The sequence below is a fragment of the Capra hircus genome, chromosome 19 (genome assembly GCF_001704415.2).
Source record: "Capra hircus breed San Clemente chromosome 19, ASM170441v1, whole genome shotgun sequence".
Lineage (NCBI taxonomy): Eukaryota > Metazoa > Chordata > Mammalia > Artiodactyla > Bovidae > Capra > Capra hircus.
Genome location: NC_030826.1, coordinates 27,431,862 through 27,451,806, shown reverse-complemented (window position 1 = coordinate 27,451,806; position 19,945 = coordinate 27,431,862). Strand labels below are relative to the sequence as shown.

Sequence of the window (19,945 nt, the reverse complement as noted above, 5' to 3'; positions counted from 1 at the left end):
CAGGAAAGGACTGCAAGAGAGCAGTGTGTCTGGGGAGAAGATGAGAAGAAGTCGAAGAACAAACATGACAGATGGAGCCAAGGGTGAGGTGTGGAGCCCTCAGGCTCCGGGGAGCTTCACCCCTCTATGGCTGCCCAGATCCGGAGCGCGCTGTCTCGGTAGTAGTGGTTGGCAAGGTCCTGAACCTCATGGTTAGCAGTTGGTAGGGCAGACAGAGGGAGCAGTGGGTGAGAGTTTCCAGCTCTTTGGCCATCAGTTCCAGGCTGCCCAGCCGTCCCATTGACATTATCTGTAATGAGCAGACAGTCCACAGCTTCTGGGAGCAAGGGGCTCAGGACCAGTCTTGGCTCCTTCTTGGCTCTCTCTGCTGACCACCAGGATCCCAGGCCTGACCTGGTCAGCTGAACTTTCCTGGTGCAAAAAGCCTAGTGCAGCCATAAAGGTTGATGTGGGAGGTGCAGTGGAAATGAGGAATGAGCAGCTGGGGAGAACTAGAGCCTGAGGTTAGATGAGGCAGCCCCAGGGCCCCCGCAGCTCTGGACACTGAGAGGTGGGATCCCTTACCTTGAAGATGGGGTGGCGCATGGGAGGCTGCCATAGTGTGGGCCAGAGCAAAGGCCTCAGTCAGATGGTGGGTTCGAAGCAAATGTGTGTTCATCTTGTGCACCAGGAACTCTGCATGTCGCACTCAGGTCTTGGCCAGGAGTTAGTCCTCAGGCGAGTTGCTGGGCTCTTAGATGGGGCTGTCTGGGCCAGATGTCTGGGAGAGCTGGAATTGGGTGTATGAGGGAGGTGGGTGGGTGTCAGGCAGAAACTAGGTGCAGCAAGCGTGACCTGTCATCCTGCCCATGGGACGAGATCACATGGTCAGCTCCCTTACTAGCCCCATGTCCCCAGGAAAGTTAATTAACCTCCTTGTGACTCAGGTTCCTTATCTGTAAAATAAAGTTGATGATCGTAATCTTTTTCATTGGGTTGCTCTGAGGATTTAATGAGTTAATGCTGGTGAAGTACTTAGGACAGTCCTGGGCACGCAGTGAACTCCAGAGGAGTGTTTTCTACACGAGATGACATCCACTACAAGAGAGGAAACACTGCTGAGAGGTAAAATGATCAAAGGCCACCTTGCTGGCACACGTGGAAAAGCCCAGTTGAGGGCTCCTGGGGCCAGCACTGAGTCATGCAGGTTCCTGGTTGTGTGGGGCAGGGGCTGGGAGGGGCTGGGTAGGATGAGACAGTACATCATATTCAGCACTTGAAACAGCAGCGTTGGGAAGGGGAAAAGCTTTCAGTCATCCTGAGCAGATGACATGCCAACCCCCTTCCCTCCCAGGGCTCTGCCTTGCTGACCTGGATAGCAAGAGGCAGCAGGGGTCCACCAGGACACTGGCGCAGCAGGGTCAGGGGGCAGCCAAAAACTGGGGTTGTCCGTTGATGACGCTGGAGCGGACGCCTTTGAGGATGGCGTGGTCCACCAGGTACAGAGAGCCCTTCTATGGGAGGAGAGGATGGAGAAGAGGGCTAGACAGGGGGCAGTCCTGGGAGGCTGAGGGAGGCAGCGAGGGGCAGGGGCACTTGCAAGCATTTAGCTGGTGTGCTGTGTGTGCTTAGCCACTCAGTCGTGTCCAACTCTCTGTGACCCCATGGACTGTAGCCCACCAGGCTCCTCTGTCCATGGGGATTCTCCAGGCAAGAATAATAGAGTGGGTTGCCATGCCCTCCTCCAAGGGATCTTCCTGATCCAGCGATCAAACCCAGGCCTCCCACTCAGTCGTGTCCAACTTTCTGTGAGCTCCATGGACTGTAGCCCACCAGGCTCCTCTGTCTATGGGGATTCTCCAGGCAAGAATAATAGAGCGGGTTGCCATGCCCTCCTCCAGGGGATCTTCCTGATCCAGCGATCAAACCCAGGCCTCCCACTCAGTCGTGTCCAACTTTCTGTGACCCCATGGACTGTAGCCCACCAGGCTCCTCTGTCTATGGGGATTCTCCAGGCAAGAATAATAGAGTGGGTTGCCATGCCCTCCTCCAAGGGATCTTCCTGATCCAGCGATCAAACCCAGGCCCTCCCAAACCCTTCTCCCATTGAAGGCAGATTCTTACCATCTGAGGCACCAGGGAAGCCCGAGAATACTGGTGGGGTAGTCTATCCCTTCTCCAGACCCAAGAATCGACCAGGGTCTCCCGCATTGCAGGCAGATTCTTTACCAGCTGAGCTACCAGGGAAGCCCCAATTTAACTGGAAGTGGTGGCTCAGATGGTAAAGGGTCTGCCTGTAATGTGGGAGACTTGGGTTGGATCCCTGGGTCGGGAAGATCCCCTGGACAAGGAAATGGCAACCCACTCCACTGTTCTTGCCTGGAAAATCCCATGGATGGAGGAGCCTGGCAGGTTACAGCCCATAGGATTGCAAAGAGTTGGACATGACTGAGTGACTTCACCATCACTTTTTAATCCTATTCCCTGGAGCCAGGAGGTATTCTAGCCCAGGGCCAAAAAAAGAGAGAGATCTCTGCCTGAGTATTGGAGATGCTTCTGCTGTGGCCAGCCCCAAACTTCAAGGACAGACAGGGAGAGAGGGAGCCCGGCTGGGGAATGGCACTTTGGGATGCAGGAGGCACTCTCAGGGGTGAGGGCTCCTCTCTCCTGGTAGCCCAGAGTTGGAGGAGACAGCAACTCTGAGGAGCACATTGTTCACCAGCTTCAGTGCATCCTCAGAAACCATGAGAATCAATTTTCTGAATGGTAAGGTCCCACCAAATGCAGGGAGGCTGGCAAAGCACCAGGAGAGAGCATTCCACACTGAGCCCTGCCCGCTCCATCTTTGCCCTCAAAGAATAACACACCTCCCTCCAGGGATGAGCAGGAGCTGTTGACTTAAAGGGGTGGCTGAGCTAGCTGGGAAAGGAGTGGGAAATGGTGAAGGGTGGTCAGGGCTGGGTGGAAGAGAAGGGATCTGGGGGACTAGGAGCCAGGGCATCTGGGCTTCTGAAGACACTCGGAGGGGAGGGAAGGTTGCTTGGACCCCCTGCGCTCCTCACCTCTAGCTCAGCCTGAAGACTGGTCCTGGGGCCCATCATAGGAGCCACCATGGCATCAGTGACAGGGAAGTTCTTGGACAGGTGACGACAGTATCGGATCAGGACCAGGTTGAAGCCGTTTGGGAACTAGTAGGCAAAGAAGGTGTCTTCCTTAAACAGAGTATGCGGAAACACATACTCTGCAGGAGGTGGGTGTGCAGAGGGTGGCCCTGGAGACCAGGGACCCAAGTCCCCTTCCTCCAGCACTGCCACCGCTCCCAGGACCCAGATCTCCAGCTTCCAGCACCATCATTTCAAGATGCTCCCCTTCTCCTGCCCCAGCTAGAGGGATGACATCACCAGCGAGTGGTTTCTCAGAAAACAAGGGATCAGAATTTAGTCAGATTCAAAAGGAGTTACCCACTCTTTCAGCCCCACCCATTTCTGGTGGAACCTCAGGTACTCTGTGATATGCACGGACTGCATTTGGGATTTGAGTAGAATCTGAGAAAGTCAGAAGAGTGAAGAATGCTGGACAACAGCAGTGTCCAAGCCCATTCTGTTTTGGATTCTGAACTATGAGGGGTTCTAATTCCCTGTTAAAATTAAAATTCACCAGGTCAATGACTGATTCTCCTGCACCTTTGCCCTGGGACAGCCTGGCTAATTTGTTAAACCAGAACATCATCTTGGGCTGTGGCAACAGTGCTATTTTATTAATGGTTATTTATTTATTGGGCTGCATTGGATCTTAGTTGTGGCACGCAGGATCTTCAAGCTTCATTTCAGCATGCAAACTCTTAGTTGATCATAGGAGATCTAGTTCCCTGACCAAGGATGAAACCTGGGCCACCTGCATTGGGAAAGTGAAGTCTTAGCCACTGGACCTCCAATGATCACCCATGGCTTTTTGTGTGTGTGTGTCCAGAGGTTTTTGAACTGAGTTTCCACATGTATAGTTTGGACCCATAGTGCACTCAGGAAGAGACATGGATATTGGAGAGTGGAAACTCCTAAATCCTTTGACTTAGCCTGGTTTTCAAGCCTGCATGCAAGGCACAAGGCCCCCAAAAGGTAGATGGCAATTTGCAAGGAAAAAGTCTTTCTGCTTCAGGTGATTTTTCCTGATGGCTGAGGATATTCATGAGATGCCTGTTTCCAGGTGTTCAGAACAACTGACTGTTGGGGACAGTTTGAAGATGTAGTTACAAAGTCAGAGGAGGGGGATGACCAGCAAACAGACCCACAGGGCAGAGGCTGCAGGCTTTCAGAAATGGCGAAGATAGAGCAGATAGCAGGAAAGTGTTTGTACTTGTGTTAACAAAGAAGGAGCGTTCTTAGAACTTACTTCCTAGTCATTCTTGCTGAAGCCCTGATGGGTGAGAATGGCTCCAAGAACAGTGGGCCTTAGTCCACCCTGAGGGAGGGGCTGCAGCGGGGAAGGTGTTGGGTGGGGCAGCAGGCTCACAGGGAGAGGATGCAGCCCTTCTGATCCATTTCTTTGGCAACTGAGTAGCGCAGGCTGAGATCAAGCTCCTTGAGGTTTTCAGCATCCAAGCAGTGGGGTATCTCTGGGAAAAACTCAGTCTACCTGTAACAGGCAGAGGTGGAGATGGGAGTGAGGTGCTGGTGGCTGCTGGGCCTGGTTGTACAAGGGAGGGCTTTGGGACGAGAAGTTCAGGCATGGCAAGGTGGGTAGAGGACTGCCCCAAGACTTGGAATTCCTCATGTGTGTGCTGTCATGGCGGGGGAGGGAGTCAGATCTGAGGCTCAGCTGACCTCAGCAAACAGGAGCAAGTGGTCCCCCTACTAGCCAAAAACTAAGAAGTGGGGATCCTAGGGACGGCCAGCCTGAAGTCTCCTTGAACTGCTCATCAGTATTTCTGCTGCCTCGCCACAGTCTCTGCCTGGGTCTGGGCATAGAGCAGAGGGTGGCTGTCCTGCCAGACAACTATGCTTGGGAGAGGGAAAATGTAAGAGGGGAACCTGGCCCTAATCCTCAGAACCCCAGCCTCTCCCCTTCCTCTCCTCAGACCTGGGGTGAGGCAACTCTGGTCTGGAGCATGTCAGCCACTGGCCTCCCTGTCTCTTTGACTTCTTCCTGGGGGGTGGAGAAGCCCCTCCATTCCAGGCAGACCCCACCTCCGCAAACTGCAGCCTGCTCCCTCCCAGTCACTGACCCCAGCTCAACAGTTGAGGCCAATGGGGAGGGGGCAAAGAGCAGAGCTGGAGAGAAGGGCGTGCTGACCGTTTTCATGCCCTTCCTCTGTGGGGCCCCAGTTGCCTGCCTCCCCAATCTTTCCCTTGCTTCCCTTGTGGCTCAGCTGGTTAAGAATCCACTGGCAATGCAGGAGACCTGGGTTCAGTCCTTGTGTTGGGAAGATCCCCTGGAGAAGGGAACAGCTACCCACTCCAGTATTCTGGCCTGGGGTCTCAAAGAATTGGACACAACTGGGTGGCTTTCACTTTCACTTTCTTTCCACCCTTTCCCTCTGTTTCACAGCCCTGGTCTCTTCCCACCAGGCCCACCCTCCTCCACTCACTACACCCACTGCCACTATCTGAACCACTGGTTCCTCCCCACCACTGGTCCCTCCACCAGCTCTCTCCCCGAATCAGTATCATTTCTCACAACCACTACCCCTCCTTCCCAGCGGCCCTTGCTCTCACCCCAGGTGATCTCCCCTCCTCCACCTGCCCCTCCTCCCACCAGTGGCCACACCAGCCCACAGGGGCCCTCCCTGGCCCTCCACCCGCACTAGCCTCCCTCAGTGGGAGGGCCCCAGCCCGCCCCCCACTCACCTGTCCCTCCCACAGCACCTGGCTTCCCTTGCCCTCCAGCCACTAGTAGCAGTGGAAGCGGAGGGGCGCGCCCCCGGGCAGCGGCGTGAGCTGGAGCCAGCGGCAGAACCAGGAGTCCTGGGCTGCAGGCGCGAGGGGCCCGGGCAGTGCTGGGGGCACCTTGTGCACGTGCACCAGCAGCCCCGGGCCCACGTCCTGGGGGGGCGTCACCTCAAAGTCCTTGGGGGTTTGAGTGCAAGGAGGTCTCGGCCAGCACCGTATTCATTACGTCTTGCCGGAATTCCTTCCCAAAGCCGTCCAGCCTCAGGCGGGAGCTCTCACCTGGGGTCCCAACCAGGCTGACTGACACTCTGTCCCAGGTCCCTGAGCCCAGGAGGGAGCTGGTGGCCACACGCACAGTGTACTTGCTCATGAGTTGCCATCTAGGGGTCAGAAGTGCCGCAGGGAACGAGGCAGGGTTGGCTGGCTGCAAGAGGGAGAGTCGTCCGGGAGGTGGGGCAGGGGGTTCCGCGAGGCCCCATGTGCCAGGCTGGGGCCCCGTGGCCTGTGCCCTGACAGTGGTCTCCCCTGGAGCTGCAACTCCAAAGCCCGCCTAGCACCTCCCCGCCGCCCAGGGCACTCCCGCAGCCAGCCATCTAACCTTAGCTCCTCTTGCTGTCTAAGGGGCTCTGCCTCCCTGAAAGGGGATCTGCTTAAGGCTACTCCAGGTAACTCCGCCTCCTCCATGTCCGCACCTTTGCCACTGGACAGTCTGGCTAATTTGTTAAACCAGAATGCCTAGCCCTTGGGGAGAAGGGACATAACCACTCTTCTTATTGCACACAATCACCCCGTGTCCTCCAGCTGCCAGCCAGGCCCTCTCTTCATTTCTGAGCCTGTGGTCTGGTGCCTATCCTCAGAGCTTTCTCGGTAGGGGCGTGATCTGTTGCATCCTCGCTGGGTAGTGATCCCAGGCCTCCAAGAAGTCTAGTATGGATAGGGGAGAGAGCAGGGGCGCACAAAGGTGGGGCAGAGGCTGGAAGAGGACCCAGCACTGAAAGAAAGGTCGCAGGCTCTAGGCACTGCAAGGGTGGGATGTCCAGCCCCTCCCTCCAGCCTGTCGAAGTATAAGTTTTCAAAAAAATTAAAACCATGATTCATACAAATTAGAGTGAACATAAATCAAAGCTGAATGGCACAAAGTCAAAGTGGTAATGCTGGTTCCATGAACAGTTGAGGAGCTGCTATTTGTAGGCAATTTTATAAAGGATGTTAAGTATAAAATTGCTGAGTGAGATACCATACTAGCTACTGTCCTCCACGGTGATAAACTACCTCCTTTAGGGTTATCTTATTTTACTGAACAGAAATCATTTGCCTCTCTACCAGACACAAGTTATGTGAACTTTACATGGACTAGGAAAATCAAGCAGTGATACATTCTTCTAGAAAACTGTCCTTGAAAGGATAGGCAGTTGTTCTGTTGATCAGTTTTGGATATTTTTTTCTTTTTTGAGATTTATTTATTTTTGGCTGCGCGCAAGCTTTCTCTAGTTGCCGAGAGCGGGGCCTACTCTTCGCTGCTGTGCTTGGGCTTCTCATTGTGGTGGCTTCTCCTGTTGCAGAGCACAGGCTCTGGGAGCTCGGGCTTCAGTAGTTGCGGCTTGTGGGCTCTAGAGCGCAGGCTCAGTAGTTGTGGTGCATGCGCTTAGTTGCTCTGCAGCATGTGGGATCTTCCTGGACCAGGCAGCGAACCTGTGTCTCCTGCACTGACAGATGGATTCTTATCCACTGTGCCACCAGGGAAGTCCCATGGATATATATATATATATATATATATATATATATTTTTTTTTTTTTTTCTAATAAGGCTGTCCCTGTGGGTATTATCAGGCAATCAAATAGCTCTCTTTTTCCCCTTTCCGGTGGTGACAACCTCCTCACAAGAATATGCCTCTCGCAAAGGATCTTCTTCATCCCTCTCCAGAAGAGAAGAGGAAACACAAGAAGAAACACCTGGTGCAGAGCCCCAATTCCTATTTCATGGATGTAAAATGCCCAGGATGCTATAAAGTCACCACCGTCTTTAGCCATGCATCAACAGTAGTTTCGTGTGTTGGCTGCTCTACTGTCCTCCGCCAGCCTACAGGAGGAAAAGCAAGGCTTACAGAAGGATGCTCTTTCAGACGGAAGCAGCACTAAAAGTACCCTGTATCAAGATGAACGGGAAACCAGCCCAATAAACACGTTTTGGATTAAAAAAAAAAAATAGCTCTCTTTTTCTGGGATTTCCCTCCACCCCATCCCCCATCTCCACTCTCAATGTAAAGTCCCCATTCCCTTATGCCTCATCATGGCCCTGTTGTACAATCCCTCTACCTTAGGTTGTTTGTTTTTTTTTTTTAACCATCAGAGAGATCATACCATGATAATCATTGTGCAAGTAACTTCCCACCTACGCAGCAATATATCATGGATGTTTTTTCTGTGTCAGCATTTGAGGATTGAATTTGTTACCAGCTACATCATTTTTCTTAGTTGGATTGTTTCCTAAATTTCCAAAAGATTTTTCCTATTATAAGTAATACTACATAGAACATCTTATAAACATTAGATTTCAAAGTTTGAGACTTCCAAGAGTTCTCCTCCAAAGCTACATTGTCAACTGTTTCACCAGGGCCCTGTGGCTTCACACCTGTGATCCTTGACCTCTCACGTCCACCCACACCTTTGGTTCCTTGCCTTTACTTTTTATGTCCCACAACCCTTGTGTCTGCACTGTCTCATTATCCTCCTTCTGCGCTAATGCCTTATAGTGTTTCATCTGTTTCTACCTCTACCTACCCAGGGCTTTATCCTTCTCTGTCCTTAAAACTCAACGTTCAAAAAATTATTATCATGGTCCCATCACTTCATGACAAATAGATGGGGGGAAAGTGGAAACAGTGACAGATTTTATTTTCTTGGGCTCCAAAATCACGGTAGACAGTGATTGCAGCCATGAAATTAAAAGATGCTTGCTCCTTGGAAGAAAAGCTAGGACAAATCTAGACAGTGTATTCAAAGGTCCATATAGTCAAAGCTATGGTTTTTCTAGTAGTAGTCATGTACGGATGTGAGAGCTGGACTATAAAGAAGGCTGAGTGCCAAAGAATTGATGCTTTTGAGTTGTTATGCTGAAAAAGACTCTTGAGAGTCCCTAGAACAGCAAGGAGATCAAACCAGTCAATCTTAAAGGAAATCAACCCTGAATATTCGTTGGAGGGACTGATGCTGAAGCTGATACTCCAGTACTTTGGACACCTGATAAGAAGAACTGACTCACTGGAAAAAACCCTGATGCTGGGAAAGATTGAGGGCAGGAGGAGAAGAGGGAGACAGAGGATGAGATGGTTGGATGGCATCACTGACTCAATGGACTTGAGTTTCAGCAAACTCCAGGAGATAGTGAAGGACAGGGAATCCTGGTGTGCTGCAGTCCGTGGGGTCACAAAGAGTGAGTGACTGAACAAACACAATCTCTGGTGACTCACTCTACCCTATTTTGGAACGCTGGACAAGGAGTGGCAGGAGGTAAGCTGGACTCTCCCCCAGCTTTTGGGACCTTCCACCCTACAACCCTTCCTCTTTTCCCTTTCCATGACTCCCACCTTCCAGAAATTCATGGTCTGGTTGAGAAGACACACAGGTAAATGAAAAGGACATTAGGAATCATGTATGTATTAATTCCTCCATTCAACACCTCCTGAGCACCTACAGTGTGGGGAGCAGTTACAAACCCTGTCCTTGAGAGCTTACAGTCTAGTGACAGAGGGAAGGACGGGGCTCAGGAGTTCTGAAACATGCCTCCACAGTAGCCTCAAGGGCAAGTGAACGATGGAGGCGGCGTGCCAGCTTCATCCTGGATGTCCCGCCTACAACACTCCTCTCACAGTCCATTGGCCAGAATTGGCCATGTGACTGCAACCTAACTGAAGGGTAGGCTGGGAAATGCTGGGAAGTAGCTGAGATATTTGTCGAGCATAGATTCTCCCTCTTGGAATTTGAACATTGAGCCAAGGACAAAAAGTAGGAGGAGCTTCATCATCCTGACGGCAGTGCCCGAGGACAGTGTCCACTGGTTCTTGTGCCCAGAGTTTCCAGTTTCCGGTCCTTCCTGACTGAGTTTAACTCCTACTGTGTTTAACATGTTCTCCAGTCCCTCAAGACACTCGGTTTCTTTTTCACAAATTTCTTTATTGCTTGAGTTTGCAGGCATTGTTTTAAACAAAAGAAGCTTGACAGCTGTATCTCTGAATCATTTGGGGCTGCACTGAATCTCAATAAAGAATGGACAGTTCCAGTGCTGTGAGCTGGGCAGCATTCCCCTTTCTGAAGCATTGTTCTATTTATTTTGGTGGCCATGTTTATGTAATTATTCAAATATATATTGTATCTGTCTACTGTGTTTTATAAAAATTAGGGAAACTAAAAAACCAGAGCTCTATTGCCTACACTATGAGACAGAGATGGAAACCATCAGGTGAATTCAAGGGGACACATTTTTGGCATTAATGGATGTTCAGTGAGTCAGAACAAGAAAAAAGAAAAACAGAAGAATGTATAAGCAATGTTGGAATTCTGTCATTGTAGATTGACTCTAGAAGGCAGTGTATGATGAATGATATAATACTGCCTAAGTCTCCAGAAATGGAAACTGTTTTATAATATGCAAGGCTTTTGTCCAACTTTGGGGCATGTTTTTTTAGAAAGCGGATGTAGGCACTGTCTGCTTGTCCTGGGCAGTATGTCCTCCTGCCATGCTTCCTGTGGCCCTTTCTCAGTGGGTTGTTCATTTCAAAGCTGTGACCACAGGTCACTATCAACTTCTCTGGCAGTTTTCAGGCAGACAGTCTACAGGAGGGCTGCCCTTGAGTCAGGTGACCATTGGTCAGGTCAGCTGTGGTCAGTGGGACCAGGGGCAGGACTGTGTTCCCCCCATGGAACCCTTCCAGGGGGCTGCAGGTGTGCAGGCACTTTGAGGCTTAGAATCCTCAAAAGGCATAGTGGTGTCCTCCAATGAGGTTCTGTTCTCTGGGGTTTTATGTTTTTGCTTTGTTTCTGTTTCACCATGTGTGTTTTGGGAGGTTAGTTATACCAGGCTGTTGTCCTAGGAGAGGCATAGGGGGGCCTGATTTTCTGGGGAGTCCTTTTCTCTGGGTGGCAGGTAGCCTAGAGCGATGCCCCCATGGGGCCCTGTTCCCCAGGGCAGTTAGATGGAGACGCTATTCTCAATGAGGGGAGGGTCCAGATAGGGGTAGGGTAGCGCCAGGCTGCGGTTTCGCTCTTGGATGTCTCGCGAGATCTCAGCCAGGCGGCTCTGGAAGGCAGCGATGCTCCGGCGCGGGGCCTCCTCAGTAAAGTGCTCATCTGGGTAGGTGCCCAGGGGCCTCTGGGAACCAAACACAAGGATGGGTGAAGGGGCTGCTATGCAGCTGCGACCCGCCTTAGCCATCCACCCCCGGGGGACCTGAAGCAGCCTCTGATTGACCCACCTTCCCCTGAACAGTGACGATTACTGTGGGCAGCTCTGAGGATGAAGGCTCAAGTCAAAGGGCCCAGCCACCCTGGAACTTATCACACATTTCCCTTGCAGCAAAGGGTGACTCTGCATCATCTCATTTGGCCCTCCTTGTGAGATGTCCAGTGCCCATGTGTCTCCCTGGGAAGGCTCCGTGGGGTGTGTGACGGTAAAGTGGGATCTGGGTCAGGAAGGGTAAACAGCATCGCCTCCCTTACCCAGGGCTGGCCCAGCCGGGTTCCCAGCCCCACACTCACTCGGTCTCCAGGCTCCTTGCTCAGCAGCCAGAGGGCAATGACCACATCACACGTGGCATTGACTGGTGGGAGGGTGGCTAAGAACCCCTCCAGACTGGCCTGGCCTTTGGAGGTGGGTGGTGGCAGCTGCATGCTGGGTGGCAGGTTGGGCATCCAGGCACTAAAGTCAAACTGACAGCCAAGAGGGCAGAGTGAGGTTAGGAGCCCATCCTCCTCCCCAGTCCTGCCCCCCGACATTGACTCTTCTCACCTGCCCCGCACTGACAGCCGAATGCTTGGCCGAACAGTTGAATATCACCATGGTGACGTACTGTATCAGGGCTTCCCGCGTCCCCAGGGTGGAGGGTAGACCTGCAGGGAGAGCTGGGCTGGGAATGGGGCTGTAAGGGTCCTGAGGACAATGCTGCAGAGGTCTGAGGGTAGGATCTAAGAACCGAGGTCCCCCTACCTGAGCTCTCCCGGCCTAGGAAGCCCTCAGAGAAGATCTCCCACACCCAGGCCTGGAGTTCACTGTCATCACGGACAGACTCATCACTCGGGTAGTAGATGCTGATCATTTCGGAGACAAAGCTGCAAGGTGCATGGGGTTGCTGTCCCAGCTGTCAACCCCAACCCTCCCTGAGAAGCACCCCTGCCCAGTCTGGTGCTATTAATGTCCATCCCTCCTCCTGGTGGGTGCCTCTGTGGGCCTTCCTTCTCCTTCCTCCCTGCCCCCAAGGCTGACGCTCTCTGGGGCTGAATCCCTCACCACTCCACTGCACCCCAGATCTGCATCCCATCATCCCGGTAGTAGTAGTCCGGGATGTCTCCAACTCCTCGGGCCCGGATATCATCAGGCAGACACAGGGCAGAATAGTTCAGCTGTTCCATGTTCTTCTGTATCAGCTCAGAGAAGCCTCCAATGCCAAGGCCTGTGGACTGGGAGATTGGACTCCTGGTTACCACAGCACTTGCCCCAGAAGCAGGAGGTAATACTGTTTGGGGAGACAGGGCCACTCCCACCCCAGGATCTCAGAGTCTTCACACTGGAGAACTAGCCCACCCCTGTCCTCCCTGAAGCAGTCCTTACCCTGTCCACCACCTCCCCAGGGGCGATGAGCCGTTCTCGGGCCAGCGTGTTGATATGCAAGGTGTACCGAGTGTGAGGGATCAGCAGCTGTAAGGGCCAGAGAAGAGAGCTGGGTAAAGCCTGAGTATCTCTGGTCCCACGCCTTGCTTCACAGAGGCACCCAGTCCTGTAAATCAGTCATGGAAAGAGATGACAGCGACAGGAGAGGGAGAGGCTGCCTGGTACAGAGATCAGGGCTTCAGGCCCAGTGATGGGGGCTGAGATCCACCAGCATCCTTTTCTGTGACCCTGACCATGAGTGTTCCTCTCTTTGGGTGTATCAGATCACCGGGCAAATGAGAGGGCTCATCTGGATGAGCTCAGTGAATTCCTCTGGCTCCAGCATCCTGTGATTTTCTGACCCCTGGGTAGGCAAAGCACCGTGAAAACCAGGGCCTGTGGGCCTGGCAATGTGGAACCATCCCCTAGAGCCCACCACTGAGTGCCAGGCTCTGGGAGCTGTTGATTGTCAGAACGAATCAGCCTGGATTGAAGAGGACAGGGTAGGGCCTGCATCCAGGATCTAAGAGACTGTCTAAGGAAGAATCAGAAAGTCTCAGCAGCTGTGGACCCATCACGCTGACAGAGGAGATGCTCCAGGCCCCTGGAGGGGATGAATATGGGCCATCTGATGGCTTAGCAAAGCCTACCTTAGAGACACAGGTCTCTCTCTCATGGCTTCCCATCTCTGCATCGATCTGCAGAAAACCTGCTGGCCATGTTCTCACTTTGGCATCTGTCTGCCCCAGGTCTCTCCTTTCCTAGGAGCTGGGCTCCTGTGACAGCTCTTGGACTGAGCTCCCCTAGAAGGGAATCTCTCTGGGGCATAACCTGCTGTCATATGTGGTCCTTCCTCTTTCCCCAGTCCCCATCACCTCACCCCAGCTTAGGGCTTGTCGGAAACCAGCTCCTTGGGGCAGTTGTGCAGGGAGTTGCTACTGAAGCAGGATGGGGGCTTAGCATCCTGGCCTGGAAGGACAGGGCCATGTGGGGACAGGCTTCATGGATGAGGCACCCCGAGCGCCAGGCCCAGGTGCAGGGACCTGCAGGCTTGGGGCACAATCTGGGCCATCTTGCTGAGCCACTGACCTTGAAGAGGGGGTGGCAGTGGGGCAGCTGGCGCAGCGTAGCCAGGGCGAAGACCTCGGGCACCAGGTGTGCCTGTAACAGGTGTGTGAGGGCCTCATGGATGGAGAACTCGGCATTGCGCACCCACGTCTTGGCCAGCAGCCAGTCCCACTTGTCATCACTGGGCAGAAAGATGGGGCTGTTGGCCCCGGGAGTCTGGCTGAGCTGTAGGAGGGGTTGGTGGGGAGAGGCAGCCTTGAGTGTCTGCCCTCTTCTCAGTCAGACCACTCCCCACTCCTGCCCTGCCACCTGCCAGCTGCTGACCTGGATGGCGAGTGGCAGCAGGGGCCCACAGCCGGGGCGCTGGTATAGCAGGGTCATTGGGGCCGTGGAGAACTGAGGCCTCCCATTGATGACATTGGTGTGGACCCCAGCAAGGAGGCTGTGATCCACCAGGAACAGAGACCCCTTCTGTGGGAGAGAGCAGGGGAGCCTGGGCTGCCATCTGGCTTTCTGCAGGTGGGGAGTATGGGAATGCAGGAGAGGATGTGGGGCGAGGAGTAGAGTGTACAGGAGAGGGTGTTCTTGGCACACCATGTACCATAGGTACTTAACCAATGTGTGTACGGTTCCTTTTTGGTAGGGATGGGCCTGAAGGACTGAGATGGGGGTGTGCAGGGCCGGGACCCCCTGCCCTTCACCTCGAGCTCGGCCTGCAGGCTCGTTCCAGGGCCCAACACCGGGGCCACCATGGCATCGGTGACAGGGAAGTTCTTGGGGAGGTGGTGACAGCGTCGGATCAGGACGGGGTTGAGGCCATTCAGGAACTGGTAGGCGAAGAAGGCGTCCTCCTGCCAGTGCTCAAACACATATTCTGTGGGGAGGGGCAGGGGAGATGGGACTGGTCACCCCAGCCCCTGGGGGACTGCCCCCTGGGCACCATGGTTGAGCTTCTCTTGGGTCCGTCCTGTGTGCCCCTCTCTTCTCGCTCTGTACCTTTCTCAGGGTGACCTCCTCTGACCCCTTGGCTTCAGTTCACCCAAGCAGCATATCTTAGTCCCCAGACCGCCTGGCCTACCATCTCCCTGCCATCCCCATCTCTGTGACTCAAACACAGCACATCTGAAGCTGAACATGGGCTCCGGCTCCAGCCCAGGCCCCACCCCATTACCTGGCTTCCTAAGAATGGCACCTCCATGCACCAGATTACCTGGAGCAGAGCAGCTCCCCACATCCTCCTCCCATCAAGTCCTGTTCATTCTCCATCCTCAGTAGCTCCTGGTCCACCCATCCACTCCGTGTCATCACTGCCTTGCTGAGGTTTCCATCCTCTGCTGACCACGACCAGAGCCTCATGTCCTGTCCTGCTTCCACTTCTGTCCAGATAGCCCATCCCCTGTGGCACAACTGGCCACAGCATTCCCCAACAGGCAGCTGGTTGAAACTTCCCACTGCATATAGGAAAGGCCCGAGCTCCAACCATGGCCTCCACAGTTCTGCACAGTTGGGGGCTCTGACACCTCCCCTGCTTCGCCTCCTATCTTCTTGCCCTGGATCAATATTCTTTCGCCACAGCATCATCTTCTGCCCCTAGGAGGTCTCTGCTCCTTCCATCTTCACGGCCTTCACCTGCACCATCCCCCAAACCTGAAGGACCCTCTGTTCCCCTACACTACGCCCAGAACTGTTGACACCTATCCAACTCTGAGGTCTCAAGTTTTGACTCAGCCTAAAGTCACCTCTGTGGGTCACTCCCTAGCTGGACCAAGCCAGCTGCCCCTTACACACTCTTACGAGCTGCAATGTGCAGGCTTCACAAGTGAACCTCTTGATTTACTTTTGAGCCTACTTTGCTTTTTGCTTGCTCAACTGGAAGCTCTGGGGGGACAAGGACTGTGTCCACAGCCCCTAAGACACTGTCTGGTATGTAGTAGCCAAAAAGTGTCTGATGGATTAAAAGGCATTAGAAGATCAGAGATGCCCCCAGTACACATCCTCTTTTGTGTCTGGGGAGAAAGTAAGGCTCAGTGAGGATCACACAGTGGACTGGGGCTTGGTTTTCTGAGATTCCTGTTAGCGAGAGCTGATGTCCCAGGGAAGAGGTCTGTAGCCCTCACCTACAGCTGGAGTCTTCCGAAAGTTGAACACCCGTCTCATTTCCTCCAGACTCTTCCAGAGCCCCTTGCGGTCAAGCAGCCCTTTGAGTTTCAGCTCAGCCAACCTGCCAGAAGATGTGAGTGGTGGGGGAGGCAGAGGCCCTGGGAAACGCTCCCTTGTCAGCTAGGCTTATCCTTCCTAGGATTCCAAACCAGCTTCTGGGGCCCAAGGTAGTCACTGCCCCAAGGCTGCCATCACCCTGTGGGAATAGGTGGTGAGTAGAGGCCTTGCCCTGGGTGAGGTCGTGTGACCCATATTCCTGATGGTGGGAAGGGCAGAAGGCAGGGGTCCTAGGGCATCTGAGATCCATGGACAGGAGAGGGGGTTTGTCCTCACGCAGAGCCGCCTCGCAGGTAGAAGGTGGTGTTCTTGGCCACAGAGTATTTGATGTTGAGGTTCAGGTTTTTTACAGTCTCCTCGTCGAGGCACCGAGGCCAGCCTGGGAGGTAAGTCTTCCAGCTGGAGGGAAGAGCCAGAAGGCAGTCAGCAAGAAGCCTCAGGGAACCCACTGACAAGGGATAGGGGGTGGCAGACTCTTCAAGGCCCTGATCAGGGCCAGCGCATTTCCACAAGCAGGAGTCTTTCTGGGCTCTGCCTTTCCCCTCCACCCTCAAGGCTGCAGGGGGAGCTGCCATGTTCCCTGGGAGACTCCTCCCCTGGTCCACTGATTGGTCCAGGGTTGGGCACCTGGCCAGAGAGGGGCCAATCAGAATCCTTCCTGGGAAGCTGGAGATTGGGGCCGAACCTGGGGACATCTCTCTCTCTCTCTGGGTATCTGGGTTATAACATGTAAATATCAGGACTGCTAGTTACAGCTATTTCCCATTATGTGGCCTGGGAGCAAAGAAAGCTGTTCTGCAGAGAGAAAAGTGAAGCAGGAGAGAGAAGCGTTTGGGGGCTCCAGAGACAGGGAAGAGACTCACCTTGTTTCTGGCCCCTGAGATTTGGCTACACTTCCAGCCCTCACTTCTGTGAATATCTCTGTGACCTATTGACACATTCCCTTTTTTTTTCTATCTGCTAGTTGGAGTCTGTTTTTGTTTTTGCAAAACTCCCGACCAACAGAGATGCATTGCAGAGGGGACACTGTCCTGAAGGTGGGAGTGTGTGAAGGCATCAATTGTGTTTGGCAGGCATCCCATGGAGAGACGCTTCAGCCTCTGTAGCTTGAGGGAGCCTAGAAATTTCCTCTGGTCTGGCCTAAAGCATCTCTAAATCCCTTTGTCCAGCAGCAACACAGCCTAAGATTTTTGGGTGAAATGGTAAAATCATGTCCCTGCAAAGCTGAGTCGACCCCAGCCAGTTGTCCTTTCATTCCTTCCCTGTTCATTCTTTAGTTCATTCAATCATTGCCTTGGGTTCAAACAGGTACCTTCAAAGAACAACTTGTAATTAAAGTACACTCCCACCAAGTGGTGGCCAAACCCTGCTTCTCAAACTTCAATGCACAAAAATTTAATTCGCCCAGGGATCTTGGTAAAATGCAGATTCTCATTTAGTAGGTCTGGGATGGGTGGGCCCAAGACCCTGCATTTCTAACAAGTTCCCAGGTGATGCTGACTCTGTGGATCTGAGACCTTGCTCTGAGTATTGAAGGTGTAGCCACCGGGAGCAGAGGTAACTGAGGGATATTATGAACAACAGTCTATACATTTGTGCAGAGCTTAGCAGCTGACGAGCTGCATTCATAACCATTTTCTCATTTGTTCTTCCTAAAAACACAGATCAGACTGGTATTTTTAGCTTCTTACAGGAGAAAATAAGGATTAAAAAGATTAAAGAATTTGCCTAAACTTTCACATCCCCTCCCCTGCATCTCCTGACTCCTGTGTCTTTGTTTTGCCAAGAAAGGAAGAAAGCGCTCCTTCACTCCATGGACACAGCCCTCTCCATCTGTTCCCTCACCTGGGGCTGTTGCTGGCAGATTGGGCCTCATGGTTTTCTCAGAGATATAATTCACAACACATGTGGAAGCACCAGCAGCCAAATGAGCCTGCAGCTGCTGTGCCCCCAGAGACCTGAAGCAAAAACCTGTAGCCTGGGCTTCAGACACAGCCCAGTTGGCCAGATCGTGACCTTTTGAAAACCTGCTCCTGAGTGGGGTCTCTGGCTTTCTGCCTCAGGAGAACCCAGAGGCTCCAGTCCCTTCTGCAGCCCTCCACCTTCTGCCAGGGGGCCCTTTAGGACTCAGCTATCCCAGCTGACCTCCAACAATGTTGAGACCAGAACAGGGAAAGAGCCCCCTCCCACCCCTTGCCCACCCTGGAGGATGAGTTTCGTGGGGGTTGGGGTGACATATTTCTGGTTCTGCCCCTACTTCCAGGAGAACACAACATGTTGATGTTTGAAAAAGCCCCAGGAGAAGAAAGATGTCAGCAAGATTAAGGCATTGAGAGCAGTAGGTTTCAAGGTTTAGTGGGCATGAGTCACCTGAAAGTCTCCTTAATATAATATTGTTGGCAACAAAGACTTACTGTATCACATAAAAAATTATGCCTGGAACCTGTGTGCCTGTGTGTGTGTGCTTAGTCATTCTGTCTTGTCCGACTCTGCGACTCTGTGGACTGTAGCCCACCAGGCTCCTCTGTCCATGGGATTCTCCAGGCAAGAACACTAGAGAGTGTTACCTTTCCCTTCTTCAGGGGATCTTCCCAACCCAGGATCGGACCGGGTTTCCCACACTGCGGGCAGATTCTTTACCATCTGAGCCATCTGGGAAGTCCTGTAATAACTACTATAATGGAATATAATCTAGAAACAACCTGAATCACTATGCTGTATACCCAAAACTAATACAATATTGTACATCAACCATAGTTTCATTAAAAAACACCAGTATTGCCGCCCTCCCTGTCCAAATCTGAACCGGGTGGTCTGAGGAGGTTTTGAGTATTTGCATTTCTAAGGAGTTCCTGGTGATGCTGTGATTGGAAAGGACAGAGGACCAAATGGAGACTTCCTACCACACCATCATCGGCGGGAAAGGGCTGACCCTAGTCCGCGCAGGCAGCCTATCTCCACCCCCTCTCCATACAGAAGCCCCCTCCTCACCGGTAGGTCTCCCGCCTGGCCTGCAGTTCCTCCCTGCGGTGTTGCTGGAGCGTGGGGTGGTGATCTTCCCAGGAGAACTTCGCTGTGGGAGGAGGGAGCAGGTGAGGAGGGCAGAGAAAGCCCCCTGACCCTTGGCCTCAGCCACTCCCCCCTCCACTTGATTCACCCCTTACCAGGTCCCTTGCCCGCAGAAGGATGGCTTCTCCCACTCTAGACTGCCACCTCCCCCTCCCCCCAACCTCCCCTTCCGCTCCCCCCCCCAACCCTGTGCCCCTGTCCTTCCGCCTTGGCGACACCGGTTCATCTTTCCGATCCTCCCTTGCCCTTTTCCCCAACACACCCGCCCTCCCCTTTCCTGTGTGCCCGTCACCTGTCCCCTCCCGCAGCACCAGGCTCCCCTCGCCCTCCAGCCACTGGTAGCAGGGGAAGCAGAGCGGCGCGGCCCCGTGCGGCGTGAGCTGGAGCCAGCGGCAGAACCAGGCGTCCCCGGCCAAGGGCGCGAGGGCCCGGGATAGCGCTGGCGGCGCCTTGTGGACGCGCACCAGCAGCACCTGACCCACGTCCTGGGGGGGCGTCACCTCGAAGTCCTCCTCCTGTGGGGAGGAGACGTTTAGTATCCTAGAGGGTCGTCCCTCCTGCTCCCTCCTCCGCCCCCACCCCTACCGCCCAAGCACTCACTGCGCCCGCGTTGAACTCTTTGCCGAGATGGTCCAGGGGCAGTGGGGGGGTCTCTCCTCGGGTCCCCACGATGCTGACAGACATTTTGTCCCACGTACCGGCCCCGAAGCCCTCTCCGGTGGATACCCTCACCCTGAACTTGGCCATGGTGACAGCCGGAGTCTGGCTCTCTCCTGCTGGCCGGACTGCAGAGCCTAGTTGCTCACCCCTAGGGACATGCACCTCCGCACCCTGGCCAGGCAACTCTGAGTTCCCGTGGGACCTA

At 53.6% G+C, this 19,945-nt stretch overlaps 2 protein-coding genes and 1 pseudogene across 2 annotated transcripts; 1 reads left to right on the top strand and 2 right to left on the bottom strand.

Moving 5' to 3' along the window:
* LOC102169994 lies at positions 398-6,234 on the bottom strand (annotated as a pseudogene).
* Positions 7,737-8,058, top strand: LOC102172658 (40S ribosomal protein S27-like). Its single transcript, XM_005693542.3, has one exon. It carries the CDS (start codon positions 7,752-7,754, stop codon positions 8,001-8,003), a length of 252 nt encoding a protein of 83 aa, XP_005693599.1. The 5' UTR covers positions 7,737-7,751; the 3' UTR covers positions 8,004-8,058.
* LOC102169702 (arachidonate 15-lipoxygenase B) lies at positions 10,025-19,935 on the bottom strand. The gene is made up of 14 exons (XM_018064607.1): positions 19,681-19,935; positions 19,373-19,595; positions 19,003-19,084; positions 16,288-16,410; positions 15,912-16,015; positions 14,496-14,668; positions 14,119-14,265; positions 13,816-14,019; positions 12,688-12,774; positions 12,367-12,536; positions 12,067-12,188; positions 11,869-11,969; positions 11,619-11,789; positions 10,025-11,232 (listed from the first exon to the last, which is right to left on the bottom strand). Exons 1-14 carry the CDS (start codon positions 19,825-19,827, stop codon positions 11,053-11,055), a joined length of 2,034 nt encoding a protein of 677 aa, XP_017920096.1. The 5' UTR covers positions 19,828-19,935; the 3' UTR covers positions 10,025-11,052.